The sequence below is a fragment of the Acipenser ruthenus genome, chromosome 1, assembly GCF_902713425.1.
Source record: "Acipenser ruthenus chromosome 1, fAciRut3.2 maternal haplotype, whole genome shotgun sequence".
NCBI classification, from domain to species: domain Eukaryota; kingdom Metazoa; phylum Chordata; class Actinopteri; order Acipenseriformes; family Acipenseridae; genus Acipenser; species Acipenser ruthenus.
The window spans coordinates 31,363,556-31,390,225 of record NC_081189.1 but is presented as its reverse complement, the minus strand read 5'-3'; the positions used below and the strand labels follow the sequence as shown (position 1 = coordinate 31,390,225).

At 35.5% G+C, this 26,670-nt stretch overlaps 1 protein-coding gene across 7 annotated transcripts in view; it reads right to left on the bottom strand.

Moving 5' to 3' along the window:
• Nucleotides 1-8,172: 8,172 nt before the first annotated feature.
• Nucleotides 8,173-26,670, bottom strand: part of LOC117421161 (protein Hook homolog 3) — a 63,922-nt gene continuing 45,424 nt past the window's right edge. For 3 of the 7 annotated variants that reach the window (XM_059023576.1, XM_059023578.1, XM_059023584.1), the window contains 9 exons: nucleotides 25,931-26,071; nucleotides 23,592-23,679; nucleotides 21,272-21,306; nucleotides 20,389-20,471; nucleotides 19,600-19,700; nucleotides 19,193-19,297; nucleotides 17,283-17,354; nucleotides 16,420-16,556; nucleotides 11,862-14,126 (listed from right to left, as the gene is read on the bottom strand). In XM_059023576.1, coding sequence (XP_058879559.1) covers nucleotides 13,943-14,126; nucleotides 16,420-16,556; nucleotides 17,283-17,354; nucleotides 19,193-19,297; nucleotides 19,600-19,700; nucleotides 20,389-20,471; nucleotides 21,272-21,306; nucleotides 23,592-23,679; nucleotides 25,931-26,071 — 946 coding nt within the window. In that variant the 3' untranslated portion in view covers nucleotides 11,862-13,942. Of the gene's footprint in view, nucleotides 10,092-11,861; nucleotides 14,127-15,683; nucleotides 16,557-17,282; nucleotides 17,355-19,192; nucleotides 19,298-19,599; nucleotides 19,701-20,388; nucleotides 20,472-21,271; nucleotides 21,307-23,591; nucleotides 23,680-25,930; nucleotides 26,072-26,670 lie in introns of those variants that run through there. The other 4 variants (XM_059023593.1, XM_059023604.1, XM_059023612.1 and 1 more) reach the window with 2 other exon arrangements.

The following is a 26,670-nucleotide window of genomic DNA, read 5'->3' as shown; positions in this document are numbered from 1 at the left end:
AACTAAGCAAAAACAAATGGCGGTGTAAAACTATGAAGAAAAACACTTCAGTTAAAGTCTAATTTTGGTTAGAATGACATTTCCAACCATGAGTGCTGCGTATAGCGTTTAAAGAGATACGAAGTCCAGGGATCCACTTGTCTGTAGGGTTGTTCTGGCTTCAACAAAGACACACATTATAATTCTGTTATTGTGATACCAAACATTGCATATTATTTTATAATATACTGAGAACTTACAGTAACTAATGTTGTTCTCTTTTTTAATTATATGACAAGAATGTCCTTTTTGAATGTCTGAAACCGAAAAAAGATGTATTGAAATGTTTCTTTAGTTAGCAAAAGTCTACTGGAAGTCATAATAGCAGTAGACTATTTCATGTTAGATTTCAAAATGTCACATTTTTTATTTTTTGTCAGTTTTTCGTTAAGTATATGGAAAACTACAAAGCGGTATGTAATTCAATATGTTAACGTAACATTATTCAGCAGGTTTCATTCAATGTGTTAATTCTATAGGGTGATGCAAAACATTTGGCTATAGCTGTACATATCTACCAATCTGATTTGGAAACCAGTCAATGAATAACTTTATTATAACAAGAAAATACATCATGTTCATTATGAATTGAAGTAGTGCCAGTCACATTGGAGTGCAATTGTTTGTAGGTTTACTTTGCTAGTTTTGGTACCAGTCTGTTGCCAGTTTCTGACTATGAGAACTAATTTCAATACAAACCCAAATAACCACCAGAGTGAAATGAAAGGGCTGGATTCAGACCAAGGTCTCCTGAGGAATATCTTTAGTGTTCCCATTTAAACATAAAGTGCCGACAGAGAGGTGATTAACAGTCATTGCAAGTCATTTAGGGTGAGTAATGATGCCTGGGGCAAAGCTGTCATTAATGAGTGGTGATCACCAATGTGGAGGGTCTTTGTGTTTTTTTTTCTATTAGAAACATACAATTGTGTTTTCCATTTTTTATGTATGGAATTGAGAATTTTGTTTAACGAGTAAGTAATTTCAGATGTCCTTTTAATTGTTTTTTTTTTCATTTCTGAGTGAAATTATTCAGTGGTACATGGTTTTGTTGCTCTGCTATTGTTGTTTCAGTACCGAGACTGAGCAGGCTTCCTCGTTCTGTGCAAATCATGTGACAACATGATCTTTCAGCTCTTTCACCTACTCTACATTAATATAAACAAAGAGTATATGGAGCTGAAAGGTCACATGGTTTGAATAAGTGTGTTTAGACCTAACATTTAGGATTCTCCAGACAAGCACAAAGTAAACATAAACAAATTGAGAATAAAAACATATTTACAACCCAAATACCATATGCTCGATATATTCTAAATGTTTATTTAATGTTACTGTTTAGCAACATTTAGGGATGGGTGCTTACAATTTCCTAATCACACCCACTTACATGGGCTGTCAAACTCAAACCATCTCTCTCTCATTCATTGTATTCTAGCAACCCAGTAAGATGCCCATTATAATTGGATACTGTTAAGTTAATGGACAAACTTCTGGTTGCAATTACAATACATATTTATTTGGGACTAACAGAATAGCCTTTAAGTTTACTAATAGCAATATTAATTAGGATGTAGGAGTTATAGTTCTATAATGGGCATGGTCATGAAATTCCCTCACTTCTCTCAGCAGAGACTTTGCATAAAACCTTGGTCAGACATTTGTCTGGAGTGCTAGTAAGTAAATGTTTCTTTTTCTTTTGCTTCATCTGTTTTCTTGTATACTGCATATTTTAATATCTGTTTCAACAAGGAGCGATACACTGATTTTGACACAATCTAATGCAATTGAGGGCATATTTAACAATTAAAGATGTTCAATTAATAATTATACTATGTGTTTCCATAAAGAATGTACGTATAATGTAAGCACACTGTAACTAGCAGGCATTTCACTAGATTGGAAAGTTGCTATTAGTCTGCAATGTACAAATTATAAAGGAATTTCAGAATATCACACTTTTGTCGAACATGCAACTTTTATGAATTATATATATTTATAAAATGGCTTGGATAAATTAAGTGTACATATTGGTGTTAATTACCTCGGAAACATGATGCCTCGCATCTCAGGGCAAGGTGGTCTTTCAGTACGTTACTCGAAGCATTGCTGTCCACATATTATCTAATGCTGGTTTGTAGTCCAAGGAAATTATTTCGGTTTCCGGCCATCGGTGTGAAAACAGCTTCCAAAATTATTAGCCAGCTTCTCTTGAAGAACGCAAAACCTGTAGTAGGATTTACAAAGACGTCTCCATCCACAGCCTCACACTCAAAAGCCCCTCCCTCGAAGTCGACCCCAAGTACCAGTGAAGTGGCTGGCTGTTCCATGAATCCTCACTCAGGTGTGGAAAATCAGTCTGCTTTCAATTCCAAATGCTATTTAATCTTGAAATGTTACTATAAATGGCAATGTTCAATTTAATGTTTTTATGGCAAATAAAAAAAAAAAAGTTAAAATATATATGTCACAATGAAACTGTCCTTAGGGACTATTTTTTCTCAGTGGAAGGATATATAATACATTTCTTCTTTTTTCCTTAAAAAAGCTAGTTATATATATATACACACTGTATGGTTCAGATAAAATTTAAATAAATTTCAGTTCTGCATTTATCAACCTCTTGATTAATGGGATTCTTCAATTCAGTATTTTATAGTTAAAACAGCAGAAGTAACAAGAAAGTCCTCTCGTTTTGTTATGACGACCTTCAATGTCAGGGGGTGGGACTTTGATGAGAAAATGACAATCTGCAGCATAGCAGAGGTTGAATTCCAATCCAGTTAAAGGAAAGCCAGCTAAACCCCTGACAGTACTTATATGGGTCATTCACTGAAAGCAGGCAATTGGGCTTCCACAAAATTGAGAAATTGAGGGGATATTTTTTAGTGAAACAACCATAATTAAATAAGAAAACAGCTTATCTGCATATAACATAACTCAGCCGAGCTGAAATTTTCATGTATTTTTTTTATAGTTTTGTTCAAATTTCTTTTAGCACATAAATCTGTCATTACCGTAACACAACTAAAAACTGTTGTATAAGAGAAATACACATCACATTGACTAGGCATTATAACATTACACATAAGGGAAAATATTTCTTTCAATTTTCAAAAGTTAAACTTTTATTTTCATATTTATTGACTAATACAATTAAAGTTAAACTTAGTTTTGGCACTTACATCAGGTATTGTACTGATATTTTTAATGAAAAGGTATGTTACCAATGATTAAAAGCATACCAAACTCTCTTACTGTTTTTAAATATCCCTCACCCCCTCATTAATATCACTTCCACTCCTGCCAATGCTGCTGCAGTTTTATTCACTAAAATAACTATTGTTACTGTAATGACAGCTTGTTACGGTAATGACACAAGGATTTAAACAGTGATTTAAAATAAATATGTAAAGAAATAAACCATTTATAATGACAATACCCAGGTTCCAAAATACTTTTTCAGTCGTTCGGGACAAACACCAATCACAACATGTTTTAGTACAAATATTTATTGGGAATAATGCGGAGTATGCAAAATTACACAGAAGTATGTTATTGTGACAGGATGACAGAGATTGAGACTCAGAAACACTGTGGAAAGTTAAAAAATAAAGCTTTTAATATACCAAAAATACAAAATAAACCGGCACGAGGGCCAAAAAAAAAGGTTTCAAAACACAGACAATAAACACAAAACAAAACTTACAAAAATAAGTCTTCCAGGCTGGGCGTTGCCTTCACTGGTTTCAAAAATGAACAAAAAACAGCACACACAAAAAACCTTCCTTTCTTTCTTTCTTTCTTTCTTTCTTTCTTTCTTTCTTTCTTTCTTTCTTTCTTTCTTTCTTTCTTTCTTTCTTTCTTTCTTTCTTTCTTTCTTTCTTTCACTCTCCCCCCATGGGAGGCTGAGGCCTCCTTTTATGCCAGGTGGCTGAGTGTTTAATTGGATAATTGATTGATTGATTGCTCCCACCTGACGCAATCAACCTGGGCAGGGAGGAGAATTTAACTCCATCCCTGCCAGTATTTCCAAGGGCAGAGCCCTGCTCTGCCACAGTTATATATGCGCATTCATTTGGCATCATACCTAACTTGGTTTGAGAGCTCGCTGCGTGGCCGACTGGACAAGGCGGAGACCCCCAAAAAGAACATGCAGGTCTCAATGCTGTGAGTAGTACTGGATGTAGCCCCCTTGAAGGTTTAGCCAACCTTTAACAAATAATCGTCAGCGCGCAGGAGAGGAAAACAAAACCCCAGTTGGGAACTAAACCTCTGGGAATCCATGGCTGATCCGATTGCCCTTCCTCCGGACAGGCTACTAACACTTAAGAGCACATTTCTGTAAAAGCATTTTGTAATATTTGTTTTAATGAAAACTTGGTTTTAAGGGACAAAATAAAGGATGATACTACAGGCATTAAAAATGAAGGGAAGGGAATGTTGAATGCAATGTGAACATTTTTAAAGCAATTCCAGGATGACCAATACGTTTGCAGTGAGTGAGGAGTGATACTGAAAAGAGCAGTTTCTTGGGCCTTATATGTGGGTGGATGAACAACCTTTGTTATGATTTGGACTGTAGCTGAATTATCTGAGTGGATAAGAATGGAATTTTGGGCCCAGGTGGACCCCCAAAGGAACGTGGCTACAGCGACCGGATACATCTCGTACAATGACGAGGACTGATCGGGTATAGGAATGGTGCTGAATCTTTGGGCCATGGAGCAGGAGTAGTTTAAATGGCCTAGGAGGGACAGAAGATTATGTTTGGTAGGAGGGGGACCGGACAGAAAAGTATAAATAATGGATACGATACATTGTTTTTTTTCCCCAGGGGAGCGAAGCTAAAAAAGATTGAGAATCCAGGGTGATGCCTAGAAACTCGATGGCAGTGAGAGGACCCAGCGTCTTTTCTGGTGCTAGGGGGGTGCCGAGATTTGAAAATAATGATTTGAGAATATTTTTTGTTCTGGGCAGGGGGAGCGTGGGGAAAGCTGGGGGTGGTGAAGTTATGTGGAGTGGGACGGTTGATTATCAGGGGTGCTGAAACCCCGAGATGGATCGCGGGAGCGGCCACTCCTGACTGTGAAAGTCTCTGGTTCTGGATGCTCGGGAACTGCTGAATGAGCCTTTGATTGGCAGGTGTCATGAAGGTCCCGCCTTCTGCGTTTCCCAGATATAGGTGCTGAGCTTTGCAGAGATGGGCCAGTGGGTGCGGAGCAAGCTAGAAGGCGACGATCTGTGCTTTCGTCATAATGCCTGCGACGGGAAGAATGCTGTAGAGAGGAGAGGAAGATATTGAACAAATTCTCCTTACATGCTGCGGATATGAGGGGATGTTGTTACTACGGAGGTAGTGCTGAAGCCTGGGGATCGTCCAGTCAGTGCTGTTGGTGTTACCAGGAGGACAGTCAACCAGGTGATGAAAAGGTGAAATTCAGCTGTTAGGTCTAGGATGACCTGCAGGGTGAGACGATAACGCCTTACCACCGCATCTGGAATCCCAAGCAAAGTGACCCTGGGTTTGAATATGCAGGGTCTTCTCTGTCAAAAAAGCAGACGCCTAGCTGCCAAATCAGTGGAGAGAAAGCATTTAAAAATCGTGATCGGTCAAAAAGACCACTCCGGTAGTTCTAGTGTTAAAGGGTATTAATGCCCCTCACCTAGTCGTTCTGCATTCGTAGAAAATACTTTTGTGAAATACTGATGAATTAATTTATATTTAACAATAATTTAGTATAAAGCATTTCTAAAAAGTGTCATTACCATAACAGTTCCGTCATTACTGGTACAAAATAAGTTGTTACAGTAATGACAATTTTAAGCATTTTATGAATTTATAAAAATCTGAAGCCTACACACTCTGACCTTGCCTATAGTTTAATTCTAAACTATAATAATTTGTTTAGTAAAACATTTAATCATAGCAGAATAACATGCAATGGTAATGACGCATAATAAACCTAATCCATGATTTTCAGGCACAAAAAACATATTATCATGTTTTAAAAGGATTCCATGAGATACTTTTGATAAGAAAGTATAAGAGCTGGAAGTGGGGACACTGAACTTTCATAGAAAATCACTCTTAAAGTTTAATATTGCATACAAATAATTATGCATATTTCTTACATTTTAATAAAAACAGCTAACAAAATATATGTTTACTGCATCTGCCGAATTATTACCTTTTTTAAATATTTAAATACACTTTACTTTGAGGTGGGGACTCAATTTGTCCCGTTTCTGTAGAATGAGCCATATACTTAAAACATAAGCTTCCATTTACACACTTTAAAATATCAGTTTACTAGAGTTGAATATTATCTGTTTGTTAATTTAACAATGTACGTAACAGCAAGTGTGTAGGATGATATGTTGTTCTACGTTATGTATGTGTTGATGCTCATTTAGTCTGTGTACAGCAGTTTTTATTTTCAGCAATAGCCTAATTTCATTGCCACAACACATTGAAACCCTGGGCAAATTAAGTTCTAAACACTATCAATAAAACTTTCAAAAGGTAATGTTATAAATCTCAAATACATTTAAGAGCTCATTCTATAACATTACCCCTGTGTAAATGTCTTGAATGATAATTTTCAAGTGCCTTATGTACACAACTCTTTCTTTGAAAAGCTGCATATCATTTGCTAGCCATTGCCTTTGTACAGCCGTTTTACACATTGTCCTAGAGAACATTACCAGCTACAAATCTGCAGCTAAACAGCTGGTTTGTAGATGCCATTTTGGAAATGAAAATAGTTTAAATTCATGTGGATTGTATTGGGCACTGGATGCTATAAGGGTCCACTGATAAAGAAGCAAGTAACATAAAATCTGTATCTGTTTGAACATGACCAACACATGTGTTATTTTCAACCCAACCTATTCTTGACCTAACCTGCATGTTTAAATTGGGTACTATGTGCTGTGCACTTGTTTATTTCTCCCATGAATGCAGAGTTAAAGGTTGAAATGCCAGATTGCAGGAAAGGTCAAGGGTCACACAAACAGATAAAAGTACAGCAGGCTCTCCTTTACCTAATGATTTTCCACAAGCTGCCTTAGATCAGTGGTGCACACCTGTGGCTCTTTCAAACCCTTCACATCCAGGACTGTTATTATGCATGTTCTTTGTGTGTTTGCTGTCCAGTGGTTATTTTTATGAGTTAGGTCTAAGGCTGGTTATTTTTATGAGTTAGGTCTAAGGCAGTGGTACTTATTAATGTATTTGTGGCTGTTCCATTAAAACTTCTAGAATCCTTTTCCAACATTACACATGGTTTGGGCTTTCCTTTTTTAAGGGCCTGGATTATTTTTCTTAAACCAAATCTTGGTGACAACCTAGACCCTGTGTAAAGTTTCTTTGTTCGAATCATGTACTTATTTGCACCAGGTTTTGTTTCCAAGACCCAGTCAATCTGCAATCGAGCACATTTCTTCACTACTGTTTTTTTTTTTGCTTGTGGTAAAAATATCTAGTTTCGTCAAAAGTTTATTCTTTCTTATTGAATGTACCTATTTAACAAATAACAGCCAAATAATGGATCATTTGAAACTACTTGTGGGCACACTATTTCAGCATGTTGCATACTCCCAAGTTAACACTGCCCTCTGGTGACAAAAGATGTATCTCTACAATGGGCAAGTTACAGAAAAAATACAATTTGTATCATTCATAAAATAATCTCTGGATTTCATTTCCTGAAACATACAGCCATCTGGTCTTTATTTTCATCATACATTCTTGTGTACCATAAAAACTCAAATTATGTTACAATTATGTTGTACATCAACATATAACACAAGTGGTTTGAGAATTATAACATGCTGATTACCATGGTGGTTTATGATGACTTGTCAACTCTACTCTAAAGTTCACTTACTTTGTGCCTCAAACAACCTTTCACTTTTAGAAAGGTATCTTGGGGATATTCTGAGAGATCATAAACTCCAACTGCCTGGGGATGTAAACATGGAAGTTTCTGAGGAAATTTTAAATAAAAGGAAGTTAGACAAAGTAGCATTTTTATACAAGCTTTATTTACAACTTGTTTAACAACTGTACATTTTTGCAGCATAAGGAAGCATATTGTATTTCTAAATGGAAAGAGACTGTGACCCCCCCCCCCTCCCCCTCCCCCTCCCCCTCAATTCAACCACACATTTTCATATGACCCATTTGAACTCCTCCTAAAACTTTTCTCACATTATGTACATATATGTATACAACCAATATAAAACTTGGCAAATGGAAAACTTTACTTGCTTAAAACTACAATAATGGCCAGGTCCTGTTAGAGAAAAAAAATAATAACAAAAATAATAAAACCTGCCAATTAAACACAGTGGCCTCTCCTTTCATAGATTTTGTTTTACATGTCTTTGTTGTACTAAAAGTGAAGCAATCTAAACATTATTCTTGTCAAAACCATCAAACAGAAAATAACTTAATTGCTGCTATTGAGTGGGGTAGATGAATTCCAAGAACATGATTTTATAATTGAACTCCAGTGGCATCCTGATTGTAATCAGTTGTATAACTGTTAGGGAGTGAGGCAAAAGAATGTTTGAATTTGCAACCAAAATATCCTGCTGGCTCACAGGCTTCTATGCATACATGCCAAGCAAACAACAGTATATGACATAAGGTTTAAAAAAAAAAAAAAATGCCTTGCTCAGTACTTTGTTTATTAGCAATCGCCAAATAGAAGATTGTTTGCTAAATGCCTCAGCAGTTCTTTACAAGCTTTTGCCCAAACTGTGCATGCACCACACAATAGCTACTGTAAAATGTGTGTCACTGTAAGCATTGAGAGAATGGGAGCATTGTGGCAACAATGCTATATTCTCAAAAAATGTCACCAATTCCAGAATCTCAAAACCCACAGAAGAGTCCACTATGTATATTCTTGCCTTTTACAGGTGCGTCATAATCATCAGTGGTTCTGTGTTGTCAACCATGACATTTTTCGTTACATTAAATTCTTCAGTCCACTTTAGTTTTCCTGGACAGAGTTGACCACAGTTAAAACGGGTCTTGACCTGTTAATAAGTACTGTATCTAAAATAAAATATACAAAAAAAAGTGGATGTATCAAATCTTGCTCAATACTGCATATGTAAATAAGAATTGATAAATAAATACACCAATATAAAAGGCATAATTGTTCAACAACCTTTTATCTGAACACATTTTCACCCTATTAGATAGATCAATGCTTTATTTTAAGGTAGTCATCTATTGTTGTAACTTACTATGAAAAACAGAGCACAATTGCATTTGAAAAGAAAATGAATGGAAGAAAACCAAGCAAACGAATGATAAAAATTATTAGTAAGTCACTAACATTTAGGGAGACATGCATTTCAATATGGAAACAGCACAGGGTTAAATGTCCATTTAAAATAAACAGAGAATTAAAAAATAATAATAATAATTCAGAGATAAAGATCTCTCTGCTCAATAAAAAAAAAGCCGGACCTTGTATTAAAGTCATTTCCTCAATATGTTTTGCATATGGTCAAAATAGAAATGTACAACATAAAGCATGTTTTTCTTTCGTGTTTTTTTTGTTTTTTTTTCTTAATACAGCAATCGCAAGCTGAGAAATACAGATTTTGTCCGTGCAGCTATTCAACATTGATAGCATACCAAGTGTTCGAGAATAGGCTCTTTTGATTCTCAATATCTCCAAATAACTTTTTGAAGTGGTGCCATCCAGGCTGAAAATAACAAGAGCAAGAATGGGGATAATAAAGTGACATGCTCCTGCCCTTTCCACAACACATTACACAGTAAACAGTGCCACCCTTCCTTTAAGAGTCCTGGCGCTTGTTCTGTATTTGACAGGATTGCAGCATTTTAGTAGCCCAGGCAAGCTTCGGCTTTTGGGTGGGCGAATATCTCCTCTTTTGAGACCTCTCCGCTACGTGTTAAGGGAACTGTGATGTGTTAGTTGATGGGTTATGCAGGCTTTACTCAAAGTCATGCAACCGCAGGTCATGCAACCATCAACCAAGCTGAAGGTCATGCTATCACATCACTGCAAACAAGAAAAAACAAAAACAAAAGAAAAAATATATTAAAAAGCAAATACAGATGGAATTGTTAGTATTACCCTGTGTTAGATAGATTGATTATTATACATACATATTTAAATGTGAGATTGTACCCCATATTGCTTCTATACAGTACTCAACAAGGGGGTACACCTGAAGATAACTATTTAAAACACTTACTGCCAGTAGGCACAATTCATATATTTTCCTTTACTTAAATGGATATTGAAACTAAATTAATAAATGTATGTATGCCTACGTGTTTAAAATGGCTAGAACACAATTTTCTCGTTGGCTAAGTCTACTAACTTTAAACAGCTGCAACAGTCACTATCAATATGGGGTTTGAAAACAAACAAAAAACTCACAGGATTCCAAATGTGTGATAACTCCATTTGTTGAGCCAAAATGGCACCCCAAAGGGGAATTTGGCAGAGAATGGTTTAATGTAATTCAACAAGACCACTTCATCAGCAAATACAATGTGCATTGGGCCTTCAATCTTACATTTTGAAATTCTACACATGCTTTATGTTTTAAAAACGCTCATGTTTGTATACGCTTAACTACACTAGCTAAACAGTTAGTAAGAATTGGAAGCCCAGTAATTAGTATGTGCAGACCAAACAACAGTGAGTGGCAAGTAGGTAAGACTAAAAGAGAAAAACATATTTTATCTGTAAAAGCCTGCTTTTGCTTGTGCATACAGAATATTATCAGTTTTTTTTTTTTTTTTTCTAGTAGCTTTAAAAAACACGATTGGCAATTAACTTTTAAAGCAATAAAGTTTTTGGTTACAGTAATGTCCACGACCCGTTTGGTTGTACTTCAATCTTGTAACCCACTGTTTGGCCTCCATTTGCCAAGTTTCATTACTCTGTAGTTTTGTTTTCTTTTCAAATCAAACCAAGTGACTTTGTACTAAGCCTGTGAATGTCTAAAAAAAAAAAATGTATTCTTCCGTCTGCTAGATTCAGCACGGTCACTGATCAGTCAGTCAATATCTGGAAGACTTCTTGGAGACCAATATTAAAACAGTCAAAGTAGTTCTGTCAACATTGACCAACGGTAACTGACTGCTAAGCTACAAACCCCTATTCTCAACTCTATACAATTTACAGCACAATTCTAGTGATATTATTTCTAGGAAAAACAGCTATGGGATCTGCCCACTTCTAATCTTGAGGTGTGTGCTTAGTAGAATAAAAGAGGATGGGTAAACTGTTCTCTTTCACTATATTCTTAACATCAAAGAGCCACCTAATCTAAGTCTTTAATATTCATGTTTGTGGGTGTCCAATTTGTGGATCTGAAAGCTGTGGAAAAGTTTTAAAGCCCACAATATGCTATGCATTATTATCAGCTCTATAACCAACTAGTGGTACTGCATGCATTATTGCATTTACCCTGCAGATAAATCATATAACATTGTATTCTCTGACTGTTGTTTAAAAGGAGCTAATCAGCATGCAACACCAATCACTCGTATTCCAAATGATGTCTGTACTATGTGAAATTGCACTATGATCACGGTACACAATATACTGCAGCATTTTCAATCAGACGTATGTTTGGCATCTCGGAATGTATAATCAAGCTGAATATGGGTAGAGACTAAATGTTGTCTAACTCATCCATGCTCATGGGGGTGGGGTGCTTAAATGAGATGTACAGTACAGTGTCCCTTTAGGGTCTTGTCTGTCCCCATTCAGAATAATGGTAATGTACAAATCTAACTGGCAGTAAAAACTACATCTGTAAAAATACATTTTAATCAAAAACACAACAGTATTAAACTTGGGAACCACCAAGAAATTTAGCACGAAGGACCTACACAGCCATAGAAACCCTTCTGTCTACTTCAGTGGTTTTAGCTGGTAGCCCACATGGCAACATGACTCAAACTTACAACTCTTAAAATGGTTTCCATGTTGTATTGAAATTCATATTATACTTGCATATGCATTTGGAAAGCGAAAATAATGTTTTAAACATGCAAATAATAATAATAATAATATAAAAAAAAACATCTAAAATTAGAATCATCTTGTTCTACTGCTGCAACTTAAAACCACAAATCACACATTTATACACAAAGACACTTCATTTATTTAAACTGATAAAATCTAAATCAGAGTTTGTGATAAACACGCTCACCATGCTGTACATTTGTGTTGATATAAAACCTTGTTAGGGTATACTACCACATTCTGCTAAAGGTTCACTGCATAGAATTGTGAATTTTCAAAAATAACACAAAACCAAAAGGACAAAGACAAACAATAATGATGTGACCCTTTACCCACAATGTTCATAAGGGGAGAGGGCTAAACAAAAAACAAGTGGAAGAATCATTGTAATTATTTGCTGGCAGAGACTGAGACTATATGTGGCTTTTGTTCAAGGGACTTTTAAGCAGAGATGCCAATATAAAATAAATTGACAAACTAATGGAAGCACACAATTGTCAGTAGCAATTCGCTGAATTTCGGAAAACCATTGTTCAAATACACATGAATTTTCCCTGAATACAGAGACCACATTTTGTCACATTTGACTAGAAAACATCAATATATAAATGTGTATTTCATATTGGCCAAATTCAGATTCTATAACACCACTGTCAGTTTTGACAGTTTGGCAAGGAATTAAAAAAAAAAAGATTTTAAATATTCAGCAATAGAATGAAAACATTTTAAATATAAATCCGTACAGACTTTTTTCAATATTTAAGTAATGAAAATGCTCATTTTTGTAATGGGGTTTTACATCACTGTTTTGCTATTTGCATCTTCTCTGGTGGTTTTGGTTTAAATGTTTGGTTGTAAGTGTGTACAGTATTTTTAAAATTCGTGATTTTCAGTGCGAAAGTTTTAAGAAAAGTGAAAAAAGAAAATAACGTAGCTCACCATAAATAACATATAATTGTTGTGTTTTTTTGTCCTATTCCGTGAAATAATTTTGTGTATAGTGAATTTTTGTAATGGTGCTCATTTTTGTGCTTAAACAACACAGAACTATTTTTTTTGTCATATCCTGTGAAATAATTTTGTGTACACAGTGAATTTTAGTGCTTCCCTACCCTGCCCTGAAGGTGTTAGAGGTTAGAGAGATTAGTTCACCCCAATCCTTGGTCTCTCTTGAGAGACTGCCTGTTCCCATTAGTGCCCAATGGTGGCCCCTGATCCACTAAGTCCCTCCCTTTACAAACAAACAAACAAACAAACAAACAAACAATAATAAAATCAGCGCAAACCCTTTCATTCTTCAAAAACAGAAACACAGATTTCCGTCTGTTTTATGTGTACATTGATATAAAAATGTAAAAGGTGTAATTTATATTCAGGTGCATATAGTAAGGCAATTTTGCAAAGATAGATTTTGATTTGAATTTTTATTGATTGGTTGCTGGCATTGTGAAATGATGCGTTTTTTATTGACTATAAAGTCATAGCTATTCAAATACATTAAAATGTTTCTTCCTAACTACCTTATTTCTTCATTTTAAACACAAACAATGTTGTGGATTCAGGGGTACCTTGTCTCAAATGAAGAAAACCGCAGCGCAAATGTATGCTTCCATTACTGTATGAAGTCATGTATAAAAGGTGGTGTTTTCTCTGCTGCAACCAGGTAATCTTTCCCCGGTTATCAAAAAGGGACTCACTATTTGCACAATATAAAATATAATTTGTTCTAAAGTTTCCATCATTCATATATGGAAGTATTGCTCAGGTTTGGAGATAATGATATCTCTGATTAAACCATTTGAAATATATTAATAATAAATATTCAAAAAATTAGTTTTATCCAAATTGTTAGTCTGCTTGTAGTTTTACTCATGACATAATGTAACTTTGAAGTTAATACTAAGTGGCTTTGTAAGAAATAACCTGGTAATATAAAATAATACAGAGTAACAAAATAAATGTGATCTTAACTGTCCTGGAAGCAGCCGCTGAGGTAGGGTTAAGCTACAATCCACTGTTAAGCCTTGTAAAAAGGTTAGGCAGCCATGGCTTGAAAATAAAATAAAAAAAGTTATTAAAACAATCAATGTTCAATTATTAAAAGGGTTGGTAGCTTCACATCTTATTTTATTTATTTTCTCACCTATCCCTTACATTTTTATGCAGTTAACAATTATTCCAACTGGTTTAGAGTTCTTTTGCTCCAAAATTGAATTCAAATCATAATTTACCAGAGCCTGTGGAATCTTATTTGCAGGCTGCTTTTGTACCGAGTCCAAAAAAATCATATAATGCGGTAACCTTTACACTCTGCTGAACCAATCGGAATAGTAGAATAAGGTGGGGCCAGAAGAGTTGAGAAAGCAACCGATCATGTGATGTCTTTGGAATCAGGAAGTACAAAAATGTGGATGTTGGTTTAACTTAAAATGTAATCTTCAAGCAACATCACTCGGAATGGTTGTACCACTAATAAAATGGTAAGGGAAAGTTGAACAAATAAAAGCAATGACACTTGAAGTTTTTTACCCTTTAAGTACAATCCATTTTGAAATAAAAAACAAGAAGTAAAATGTACAGGTGTTGGACAAAAATACATTTGAAACACCTGTCATTAGTGTCGTTAGAGTGCTGGGCCAAAATGGGAGGCCTGGATGGCAGTGATTTGACATGACAAAGGATACATGAACATTCCTCAATGATTACCAGCATGTTATTCTTTCAGGGATGTACTGCAGGGGGTGGAAATCAGCAATGAAAAATGTTCCCCAGGATGGCCCACTTACATTTCCTTGTAAAACATTCATTTTTGAGCAGTTTCAGATAAGGAAGCACCTGCTACCCTCAAGACTATCGGATCAGCTGTCTATCCCATTGTGACTGAAACTGACCTGAAGATGTGGCACTGACATATTGCAGAACAGATGTCAGGGATGACAGTTACACAAGTGAGTCATCATGTGATTAAGAGCTAGTTTACAGAAAAGTGTGTGCTATATATCCAAGGTGTTTTTATTTTTTGTCCAGTCACTGTATTTGTATAATTTTAAAATTAGTAAAATATATTAAAATTATAATTTCAGATACAATATTAAAACCAAACAGATTTGATCATTATCAACAAAGAGCAGCCTACAGCACATACTAAAGTTTAGTTGACGGTTGGCACAGTAGGTTTTAGGTGAATGCAATACTAATAGTGACAATTCACTCGACAGGGGAGTAAAGTGGCACAGTGCTGCTATGGATTTTGGTTAAGATGCCGGTGGACGAGTGGAATCAATATTTGCATTAGCTGATCTGATGACAAAGGTATATAGGTGTTAGTCAAATAAATCTGAAACATTTGTCATAACTCTGTCAATAGGGTGACTAGCCACTATGGGCTGCAAAGGCAAAACTGATCCAATGTTAATAGTCTGCAAGGTGTTGAAAATGCACCATTCTTTTATGCTAACTCACTCTAATTCCTTTTTGAGACTATTCCCAGTGTAAAATCTGTAATTTATGCAGTTTTTCATATGGAAGAAGCTGTCAACAAAACCAGCCCTTTATCAAAGTTGGTCAGATTTGTCACCTAGACCATCATGACTGAAACTCACTTGCAACAGCAAGATGCACCATTTTAATTTCCACAGAATGTCAAAACATGAAATCTGTCATTTGAGGGGCAGTGTACTGACACAAAAGTGTATGACACATATTGAAGGTTTATTTGTGTTTCTTAGTATCTTCATGTATTTTATTAATCTATATATTTAAACATTGGCCTTCTTCAAGATGTTTTATTTCCCCTCCTTTATTTGTCTTGAGTATTCTGCTTCACTTTTGTAAACTAACAGCTTTTTTCTTTTTAATGTTTTTTAACTCGTGTTTTGTTGCATATCGCTGCACTGCACAGCACCGCCTCCAATTTGTAAGGATCATATTTAAACATGTTTGGCTGGTTTCACAGACCCCGATTACCACTAATATTGAACTACATAACATTTGGTAAGCTATACGAGCACTTAAGAGATCTGTGGAACTCGCCGATTATATTAATCTAGAAATGCATAGAAGCATTTTTTAAGTGAATGGGCCCCAATAATGGTAAATACATCTAAATCTTAAAGGTTGGCATCTCTGTTTAAATCCATAGCATAATATAAATGTATATGAAACCATAATACAATTGACTTGAAAAGATAAAGTTAAACATAAGCAAAGCAACAGAAAACTCCCGAAGCTGTACAGTACTGAATGTTCACCAAAATGAGACGATTTCTCCCGAATTGCTATGATGTGCAATTACACGATTGCGTGGCTGATGTGTCCTCAGGCTAAGCTCCAGCTTCTCTACCTGGCTGTAGCTGGCTGGACGTGCCCAGGATATGACCTTCTTGCGCTGGTTGCCTGCCTTTGACGTGCAAGAAACGACTGGCCCGAACCAGTGCTGGCGAGCCTGTCCTCTGCAGCTTTCTTCTGGAGGGCCATCCCCTGGGAAAGACAAGTTTACAGTCTGCATACAGGATTTGTTAAGCATCATTCAGTGCTAGTAAAACAAACTGTGGTTAAAAACAAACATTGTAGGGTTGCTAAGTTTCACTGACCCCAGAGTGAAACTATAGAACTTTGGACTGTTTATAAGGATTTATAAAGTATTCTTTTTGGTTTTACACAAAAGACTCCTTAAAAAAAAAAGTAATTTTATGAATATAGGGCCCTTTGCGTCATGTTCGGTAAGCTAGTTTGGATCTCATGTTTTATATTCCATGCAAGAACTCAAATGCATGGTACAAAAGGGCTGAGAATCAAAACACTAAGGAATAGCATCATAAAGGTAAATAGGGTTGAGAGATATGGCGCCTGAAGCCTTACAGCACCAGGCATTTGTGTGGATGCCTGTGCGAGAGGTTTGTTGATTTCTGGTTTAGTAGAAAATGCTCTAGCAGCAGTTGAAAATCTAAAATGTTCATTAAATTAAACCAACATAAACATTTTTTTTTAACCAGTGCTAATATTCATTAAACATGTTTTTGTGTAATCCATGCTTTTTATCTGTGTACATGATTAGAACTTGAGAAGGAGTTTGAAGAAATATGCAGACAAACTGGTGAGCCTGGTCGTGTTTATTATGACAGATTTCACAGCTTTGCTGTAGATTAGAATGTAATTCTGTCTTTACAGTCTTTCTACCATCACAGTGTAGAAAAGGATACTCACCATATTGTACCAAGCAGAAACTATCAGCTTCTCTTCATGATCTCTCTGGCCTTTTGTCTTCTCATATTCTTTCTATTCATTCAATAAAGAACGAGGAGGAACAAGGAAGCCACTTATTAGCATTTATACAAAATACAAAACCGAAAGCTTGGCTTTTGTAAAAATAATAACCCAAATAACAGCACTTCATGTGATGTAGGTCATGCAGGCTATGTTCAGCAAGACAATGGGGTAAAACTGTACAACACAGAACTGGCATTGGTAAACAGTTACAGTTACAATACAAATAATGAGCAAACTTTGCTTTCAAATGCTCATCATGCATCCGTGTGAACATTTATATTGGAAGTGCTTCTTACGCTGGGAACTGGTCTCCTGTATATAGCATACAACTGGACTGTGTGCATTATTTTTTTGCATTATTTTGTATAAGTAAGCACACATAAAGCAGGCACCTCTAATAGGGATGTAATAGGTTAAATGGTTTAACGGTTAACCGATAAATAAATTCATACCGTTTTTACATAACAGTTAATGTATAATACAAATTAATTAAATGTGTCCGGCATTTTGTGTTTCAAAAGTAAATATCAAACAACACACATGCTCTTTACGCAATGCCTCTGAATTCTGCAACTCCTCTGCCTGGAACTTTTTTTTATTTGGCAACACATGACGTGGGGTTAGGTATGATTAGCTGACTGAAACCTCATTTATCAAACTAGTCTCAAGCTGTCGATTTCCGGTGTTCGTACGCAGAGCACAGCAGCTGGCATCAAAATAGAAAAGGGAGGACTGTATAGATGGAGTGGTCAAAATGAAGTTAGTGCTTCGTTTTGACTGAGTGCTGTAGCTGTACCTGAACCAACTGAGCCAGCAGCTAAAAGACCATGTGGAATAGAAATGTGCCATGCCGATGCTTTTAGGTGAAGACTATGTTCTAAAAGCAGACGTTAATACAGTTGAAAAGGAAGTGGAAAGTTACTTCAAGGAGCCTTGCAGAGTGGTGGTAGCCCAATGCATACCACTTTCCTTCACTGGAAAAGTTACCTGTGATGCTCAGTGCCTGCAGAACATCTTTTCCACTAATTGTAAATTGGTTGCAGACTGACACCGGAACACGTCAAAGTGTTCATTTTTCTGAATAAAAACCACTTGTAGGTGCATTTATTTTTTTATTTTTTAAATATAGCTGATTTCACCTCAGCCGGACTTTGAAAAAGTACTTGCTTAATCACAATTGGACCATATTTTGTTTTCTGAGGGAACGTTTTGGATTTTTAGCAAAAGTTGCTGCATACATTTCATGTTCATGTTATGTTTCATGTTGGATGACATTTTCGTTATCTTTGGAGAGTACAGTGGTTTAAATTTTGATTTTTTTTTTTTTAAACTAAGATGTTTTAGTAGTAGTTGTGGGCACAGTTTGCTAAAGTTGCAGTGGTCATCTGTGGGAAAAAAATCTTGTCTTTTACGTACATGCTTTTAAAATGGATTCATAGCATTCATTCATAAGAATCTTGAAAAATGAATTGTTGATTTTTACGCTAAGTTTATGGGATGGTAGCATGCATTTACGTTACGTTGTTTTCTTTTATGTGAAACCAGTGTCCTCTGTAGTGGATTGAGATTAACTATGAAGGAGATACTAGAAACTTAGAAAGGTGTACCAGTACACATATCGTCAATGTGATACAATCGTGATGCAATTAAAGAGAATTCGTGCTCTAAGCTGGCTCTTTTTATGTTTGGTAAACACATGTCAATGCATGACAAAGAGTAAATATATGTGTAAAGGGTATTTATTTAAAGGGTATTCAGTGTGACGGTGTAACTACGGTTAAATGGTTAACCGATAGAAATCAAATAGTTTAAACAGATTTCTTATTAAACGATATTTACATCCCTACCTCTAATGAATGCAGCATCCTCTCCCTCTCCTGCAGCTGGTTCTTAAGAGCTTGAACTTCAGGCGCTGATCCCTGGTTCTGTTTGGGATCCAAGGTTCTGATTACCTGCAACAATGTTGTATGGAAGGTCGGTCATTAGGAGGTTAATCATAAAATGCAGAATAAAAAAGTACATTTATAAATAGTCGTATATTCTAATCTAATGAAAAAAAAAATATATAGAGGTTAAAATCCTGCTAGGTCACTATTTAAAAGCTGTGATAGAAAGTACATGCCTAAGTAGGGCAGCAGTGTGGAGTAGTGGTTAGCGCTCTGGACTCTTGACCGGAGGGTCGTGGGTTCAGTCACAGGTAGGGGACACTGCTGCTGTACCCTTGAGCAAGGTACTTTACTTAAGCTTTACTTACACTTTTAGCTTTTTCCAGATATTTCTTATATCTGTCTTCCATTTGTTTCATATCTTCATCTTTCTTTCGTAAAGCTTCTTCTAACTCTTCAACTTTTTGAGCTTTAAGGGAAACGACAGGTGAAATGATTATCCAGTCAATGATTCTGTGAAGCATCACTCAGTGGGATGCTTACAGATCCTTTTTATTTCTGTAGTAATGACCGCTTGCTTTAGCAGCTTACAGTACGTGTTTAAAATATTTGCTGAGAAAATTCACTTGTCACACTGATCCAGCATACAATGCAAAGGACAGAAGGGGTAGGTTTAAATATTTAGGCAACGGAAGTCTCCCAGTTATAGTATCGGGACATTTTGGAAGTAGGTGAATTCATTTCTAAATTTCAATTTTACAAAACGTGATACATAAAGGCAGTAAGCGCCAGTTTGATATTGGAAGGAAGGAAGCTGTTAAAAACGCAGGGCCCTATTCATAGTACTTAAGACAGTAACGGCTGGTTTTACAGTCCGTGATTAATGTGAATATTAGACTATCTCATCTAAAGTAGTATTTGATTGTCCAAACCAGGGTTTGAGAAATAAAAAAATACAACAAAAGGTTCTGTCCCACATAATGGAAAAAAAAACAAAACAACATCTAATAAAGTAGGGACATATCTGCAACAGAAACAGGTTTCAAACTCAGCTCACAGTTAGGTATTTAACCCATGGCTCCATAGCTGGTCATTTTTACACATTACTTCCAATGTCTGAAAACAGCTGATTCACCTTCAGAAAACGTTATACTCACAGCTGCTGTTGTATTTTGGCTCCAAATCTTCAATATAAGCTCTTTTCTTCTGAAGCTCGCTATGTACCTCCCGCAACTTTTCTCTATTACATACAAGGGAAAAAGTGATTAGAAACACTGGAATATATATACAATGCCTTGCAAAAGTATTCAGACCCCTGACCAATTCTCTCATATTACTGAATTACAAATGGTACATTGAAATTCCGTTCTGTTTCATATTTTATTTTAAAACACTGAAACTCAATATCAATTATTGTAAGGTGACATTGGTTTTATGTTGGGAAATATTTATATATATATATATATATATTTATATATATATATATATATATATATATATATATATATATATATATATATATATATATATATATATATATATATATTTTTTTTTTTACCATACATACGCTCTGCATGAAACAATATGGTCAGATCTGAATTTACTGAACTGCCAAATCAACCTGGTAATTCAAAACCTGGACACAGAACTATCTGACTGTTGTAGTCTCTTTTGATTCTTGTTAAATACACCTATTGATGATACTGGACAGGCAGAGGGGCAGCTAGATAACTATAATGTATACGGATGACTACCTACATAAATTAATTTCAGTTAATTGAAAACCCCTATCATGCAGGCGTACGTTACAATATGTAACATCCAATTTTAGAGAATTAGAGAAAACTGCAATCAAAATACTTAAAGTTTTTCTTTTTTAGAAAACCTATTACAATTTGCCAAAATGTCTCTGCGCACCTGATGCAGAACAGGGAATGGATGTCCACACAAAATCCTTATTACATGGAACGATACATAAAGATAAATCACATAAAGAGAAACCTTAAATATTATGGAAACACAAAACAGAGCTATACTTACAAGTGCTCTTCGTATTTCTTCTTCAGAATTATTGACTACGAAAGAAGAAAACACAATTTGAAAAAATATAATTTGGTCTACATTCACTTTGTACTATTAACATCTTAAATATGTATTTTTATAAATGTCAAAATCACTGAATGTATTTGGTTGTGTTGGTTTAGTGCCCTCTGCTGGTTTTTCTATGTTACTGAGGTCTTCAATAAAAGTTGACACATTAAATCCGAATTTCTCAATTCAATATCACACACCCTTATTTGCTAGTCAGTCACGCTCAATGTAAATGCCAGGCATTTGGCTCCAATTCAACATTAACTGGGCAGAGTTGTACAATATATCCATTTGATCTGGTGCATTCTAAATCACTTTGCATAGGCCTGTTACACCCTTTTACTGGAAATTGGTTACTTTGCATTGTGAAGAGTTGCATAGCACCACAAAGCAATGACACACACACCCTTAAATACTGCAAACAATTGTTTAAAGTGAATCTAATTGTAAAGGGTACACAGAGAGGCAGGACTGATGAAGGATATGTTTAGAATAACGTTTGATATTCAAGCACAGGTCACTACCCAGCACAACACAGAACTTTTCAATCGTAAAAATCATATACAAATACTGGTATATTTAGACAAACAGATACAAATAATACATAGACTACATATACCATTAGTATATCAATATGCAGTATGTCTGTTTACAAATGTCATTTAATTTAAAATAGTAAATAAAGAGTTGAAGTGGACTTCTCTAAATTTCTATAGGGATATTGAGCACAGGAATGCTTTTTCTTGGGTTTGCCTTGCCTGTTCAGCGATTACCCGGGGCAAACAGGTATTACTATTTAACATCTTGATAAATAGCTTCCTTGTATTTCACACAGTCTGCAAATGGATTGACTTCACTAACACCGAGCCTCAACATAGAAATATCCACTTAACTGTGACTATTTTAAAAGGAAACTATATGGATTAACACTTAACAATATGGAAAAAGGGAATACAACGGTTTGAAATAAGTTTAGCATAAATAAATTGTACAAAGGTTTGAAAGCTTGAAGTAAAACAGAACATTATTAGAAAGCATTGAGTTCAATTAAAATGCAGCCCATACTCACAATAGCCTAGAATTGAAGCCCACACCAAGAGAAGCATGATTAGTGCAAGGAAAAGCAGACAATAGAAGAAACATTAATGAGTAAATGTTAAAAAATAAATAAAAGCAATACATTTCGTTTCACACATGCATTTTTTATTCCTCTTCTTGTGTTTTCATCTGTGGAGGTACCCCACTTTGTAGATGTCTAGATATACTGGGCATATTATCCACATTGTTTTCAAGAAATAGAATGCCTTTCTGCTTCCACACTAAAACATAAATGACATCACAGGAGTGAAAAAAGCAAAACATGGACCACTACACAGTACTACAAAAAGATGTACATCAGTTTTGAATTAAGGTAAGCGTCTAAAATGTGTTTAAAAGCAGTAGAACTTATAGAATGGCATCCAAAATATCCAAAATGTGGTCATTTGCAGAGATATTTCTCTCGCTAAATGTATATATATATAGGATACACAAAAGGATATTTCAGGTACTTAAAAAGGTAGAATAATTGATTACAAATCAATTATCAGGACGTTTCGGACTACAGGTCCTTCATTGGCTGAATACAAAAAAAAAGTGCTTTAAGTTTTTTATCAACTTTATACCAATGAGTTTTCTGATCACTATTGACACACACACACACACACACACACAAACACACAAATACTGGGCACTGTGCTCTCACAGTAATTGAAAAGTCCATGATCACATTCATCCCAACACTACCGAAAAATATCATCTTACACGTTTTGAGAGAACAATATTTAGTCCTTAAGAGCAAATCACCACTGGCTTCTGCCGCAGTTTCTAGGCTTCACTGGCAGGCTCTGGAGAGATGCTGCCAAGCACTCTATACAATATGCTGGCAAGTAATGACTGCAGCAGTAGTTTAATAAAGTATTTACGAATAACTAACAAGATTGAATGTCTCTTGGAAGGAAAGTAATTTCTTTTGATAGACGCAGTGGTGTGGCCCATTATGAATACTGAGATAATACTAAGAATATGATTACTTGTTAATTATTTCCCTTTTTGTTAAGAGAAGCAATGTGTCTTAAGGGTCGTATGGTTAGAAAATAAATACACATATGCAACATGCTATGTTAAATTGTTAGTAGTGCTGAAGGTTAGGTGTCAAAAGTTAGAAAGTTTAAAAATATTAAACCAAAATGTATCTATCGGAGCTCATTATTTTTGAATGAATACTCACGTCGTCCGCCTTTGAGCCCTGCTCTTGTAATGATTTCTGAAGTTCTTCTACCTGGGATTGTACCTCCAACAGCCTCTGGTTCACTAATCTGAAACGGGACGTTAATATAAATCCTTACATATTGGTTGTCAGGGGCACTTTATTGGCTTTGTGGTATTTTGTGTGTAAAAAAACAAAACTAGACCAAAAAAAAAACAATTATATGAATTAAAACAGGGCTGTTCAACAGATATCTCTTGAGTCAGACATAATATTACCCTTTTTAAGTATCCCATTTAGGTTTGAACAGACTGCAAGGACAGAATGGCTGTGAACTAAACTACTCAAAGAGCTAACTCAGCTCAAATGAAAACTTAAAGCGCTGACTTTTACACACACTGCATTCACTGACCTACATGTTCCATTTCTTAAGAACTTTCAAATTAAACAAATACAGGGTTAATACTGTAAATTATGAGGGCGACCAGTCCAAAGAAGAGGGTTATGATATTACAATAGCGGAACAAGTAATAGCAAACCGCATGACACCACCTGGAATTTTTATACGGTTTGCAATATAATGAACCATGACAGCAGAAAGCGAGTGCAGTAAATGAGAAGTGTAATGCAATATGAATTGCTGAGGGATTTCCTATCCCTCACAACACTCCTGAAAATGAGACACTCTACTAAAAGTCTTTCTACACATTTGTTCCAATTCATTTAACCTCCCAGCACAGCCTTTACTTTGAGTGTTGCTGCAGTGTCTTGGGGTGGTGATGGACTTTGGTCAATTGTTTAGAAAAAAAGTCGGGATGCAAGTCAAGTTGGTTCAGTTTTTTAGCAACTCTTTCAGCTGACGTCCAATCGGTTTTCAGTAAAACCAAAATGATAATTTAAAACTGAAGAACCAAACTGCATTTCTGTAGCCAAGGGTTATCGTATATTTTATTCTGTGATAAATAAGCTCAATACATTGTTGTTGCATCACTCATACCAATGTATAATACAGTTAGACACAATGTAGAAAGAATATAATACTGTTTTAAGAGATATTCAACTATTTTACAGTATTTATGATGTTTTTGGTACCCCCATTGCCGCCGATGTTGGTTATCAAATTGCATGCAAATCCCGTCTGAGCAGAACTGCAGCTCATGGTTTTCAAAATTGCAGGTATTTAACATGTTGGCTTCAAAGTGTCCGAGATGTGTGGTAACATTTGAAAATAGTTTCTGATGAGGAAACACTTCTAATTTAAAATGTCACCAAGATTTATGCAAGCAAAAAACTAAAGCTAGAACACAGGCCCTCCGCCAGCTCTTACTTCGTATGCTGGTTTCTTACAGCCTGTTACTATAATACATATGAATCTATGGTAAGACCATATGCCAACAGAACACAGCAACAAATAATCAGACCTAAACTAATTTCAATGCACGCACAGTAAATAAAGCCTTAATAAAAACTGACCTGCTCACAGAAGCATCTGATTTAACGCAGCTTCCAGATATTTGTCATCAGTAAACCTTTTCGCTGGTTTGTAGTTTCTCCCAGTTTACTGGCCATTACAGTTTCACAATCATTCGGACCTCAACTTACATTTCATTTCTTTCAATACTTTTGCATATGGCTGTTTTAGTCAGTTTAGCATCATTATTTAATTTTTTATTAGGTCTAACAGACTCGACAACTATAACTTTCTTTTTTTTTTTATTAAATTTCCATTGTCAGCCTTTTGCTTCTTAGAATGCATTTTTTTATACACCAAATGTGTGAAGATGCAGTTAGCCCTACTGAGGGCAATAAGGTAAGTTTGTCATAACTTTTTATTTATGTAACTATATTAATTATTAAGGGATGTTAATATGAACCGTCTACATGTAGCAAGCAAAGTGTGTGCTGAGCTCCCAGAAATGCCGCTGGCTTACAGCTGAGAATGGCAATGCTTCTTCATTGTTCAAAACTATTCTGTTCCGGGTTGTTTTACATTTTGTCGGCATTGCTCAGTTTGGAATGCTGCTTTCAGTTAGGTCTTAGTTCGGGAAAATCGAAACCGTTGCATCCCTAGAAAAAAGTGTGCATTTTTCACTGTTACTAAGAGTTAAAAGTGCCCTGAAAGTGGTGGTAATAGACCTGAGATTATCCCAAAATAAAATTCTTTGTGAAATATCAAGAAGCAGCATTTTAAACAATACAAAATCCTGATGCTGTTATACTAAACATGGTATGCTGAAATCATTTTTGGATTACTAAACTGAAAATAATCCAAAAATAATTGTAGAACACAAAGCACAACCCAGAAGTGGTAGTAACGTCCACAGAATGAGTTCCACCCCTGTGAATATCAAGATCTCGACCTGTTCTCAGTCTCCAGTTCATTCTTTCTGCTGTTGGCGTCCTCCAATAGGCTCTGTAACAAGGCAATCTTTTCATTGTCTGAACCTTCCTGATTCAGCTTCAGTATCTTGTTTTCATGCTGCAGCCGAATGAGCCTCTCTCTGATAAAACAAGAACAACACAAATAAATATCAGGACAGGAAGGTATACAACTTGTTTGGGCCCCTATCTCAACAGTTGTAGCATCTGGCAGGTGTTTGCAATCTTTAGTTTATTTGATGTAAAAATGTATTAACTGTTAGTAGGGGAATTTTTTTTTTTATTATTTTTTAAACCAATGCTAATCAAATCAGAAGAATAAAAAAACTCACTTTGTTTAATGTATTAATGTGTGATTCCAATGCAATATTATGTAACACCAACAATGCTTTTTTTTTTTTTTTTTTTTTTTTTTTTTTTTTAATAATAATAAAATAAAAACTGCTGTACAGATTTTCAGTGTACATGCTCACCAAGTTTAAGCTTTCTAGTCTGACTGGCAAAAAAATAAAGAATGGTCTGAATAGCCCACAACGTGCTTCCTGGTGCATTGTCCTAGTAGAAACAGGTACGTCTTGTCCAGGGTTAAAGGTTTCTATGATTTAAGCCACTATAGCACGCCTGTTGCTTGTCCCAATAAACAGCCTGTAAACTAAGCTTGAAGATTCAGAAAAGCATTTCAGTTGTAAAGGCGCTAGTTATGTCGACAGAGATTTTAACT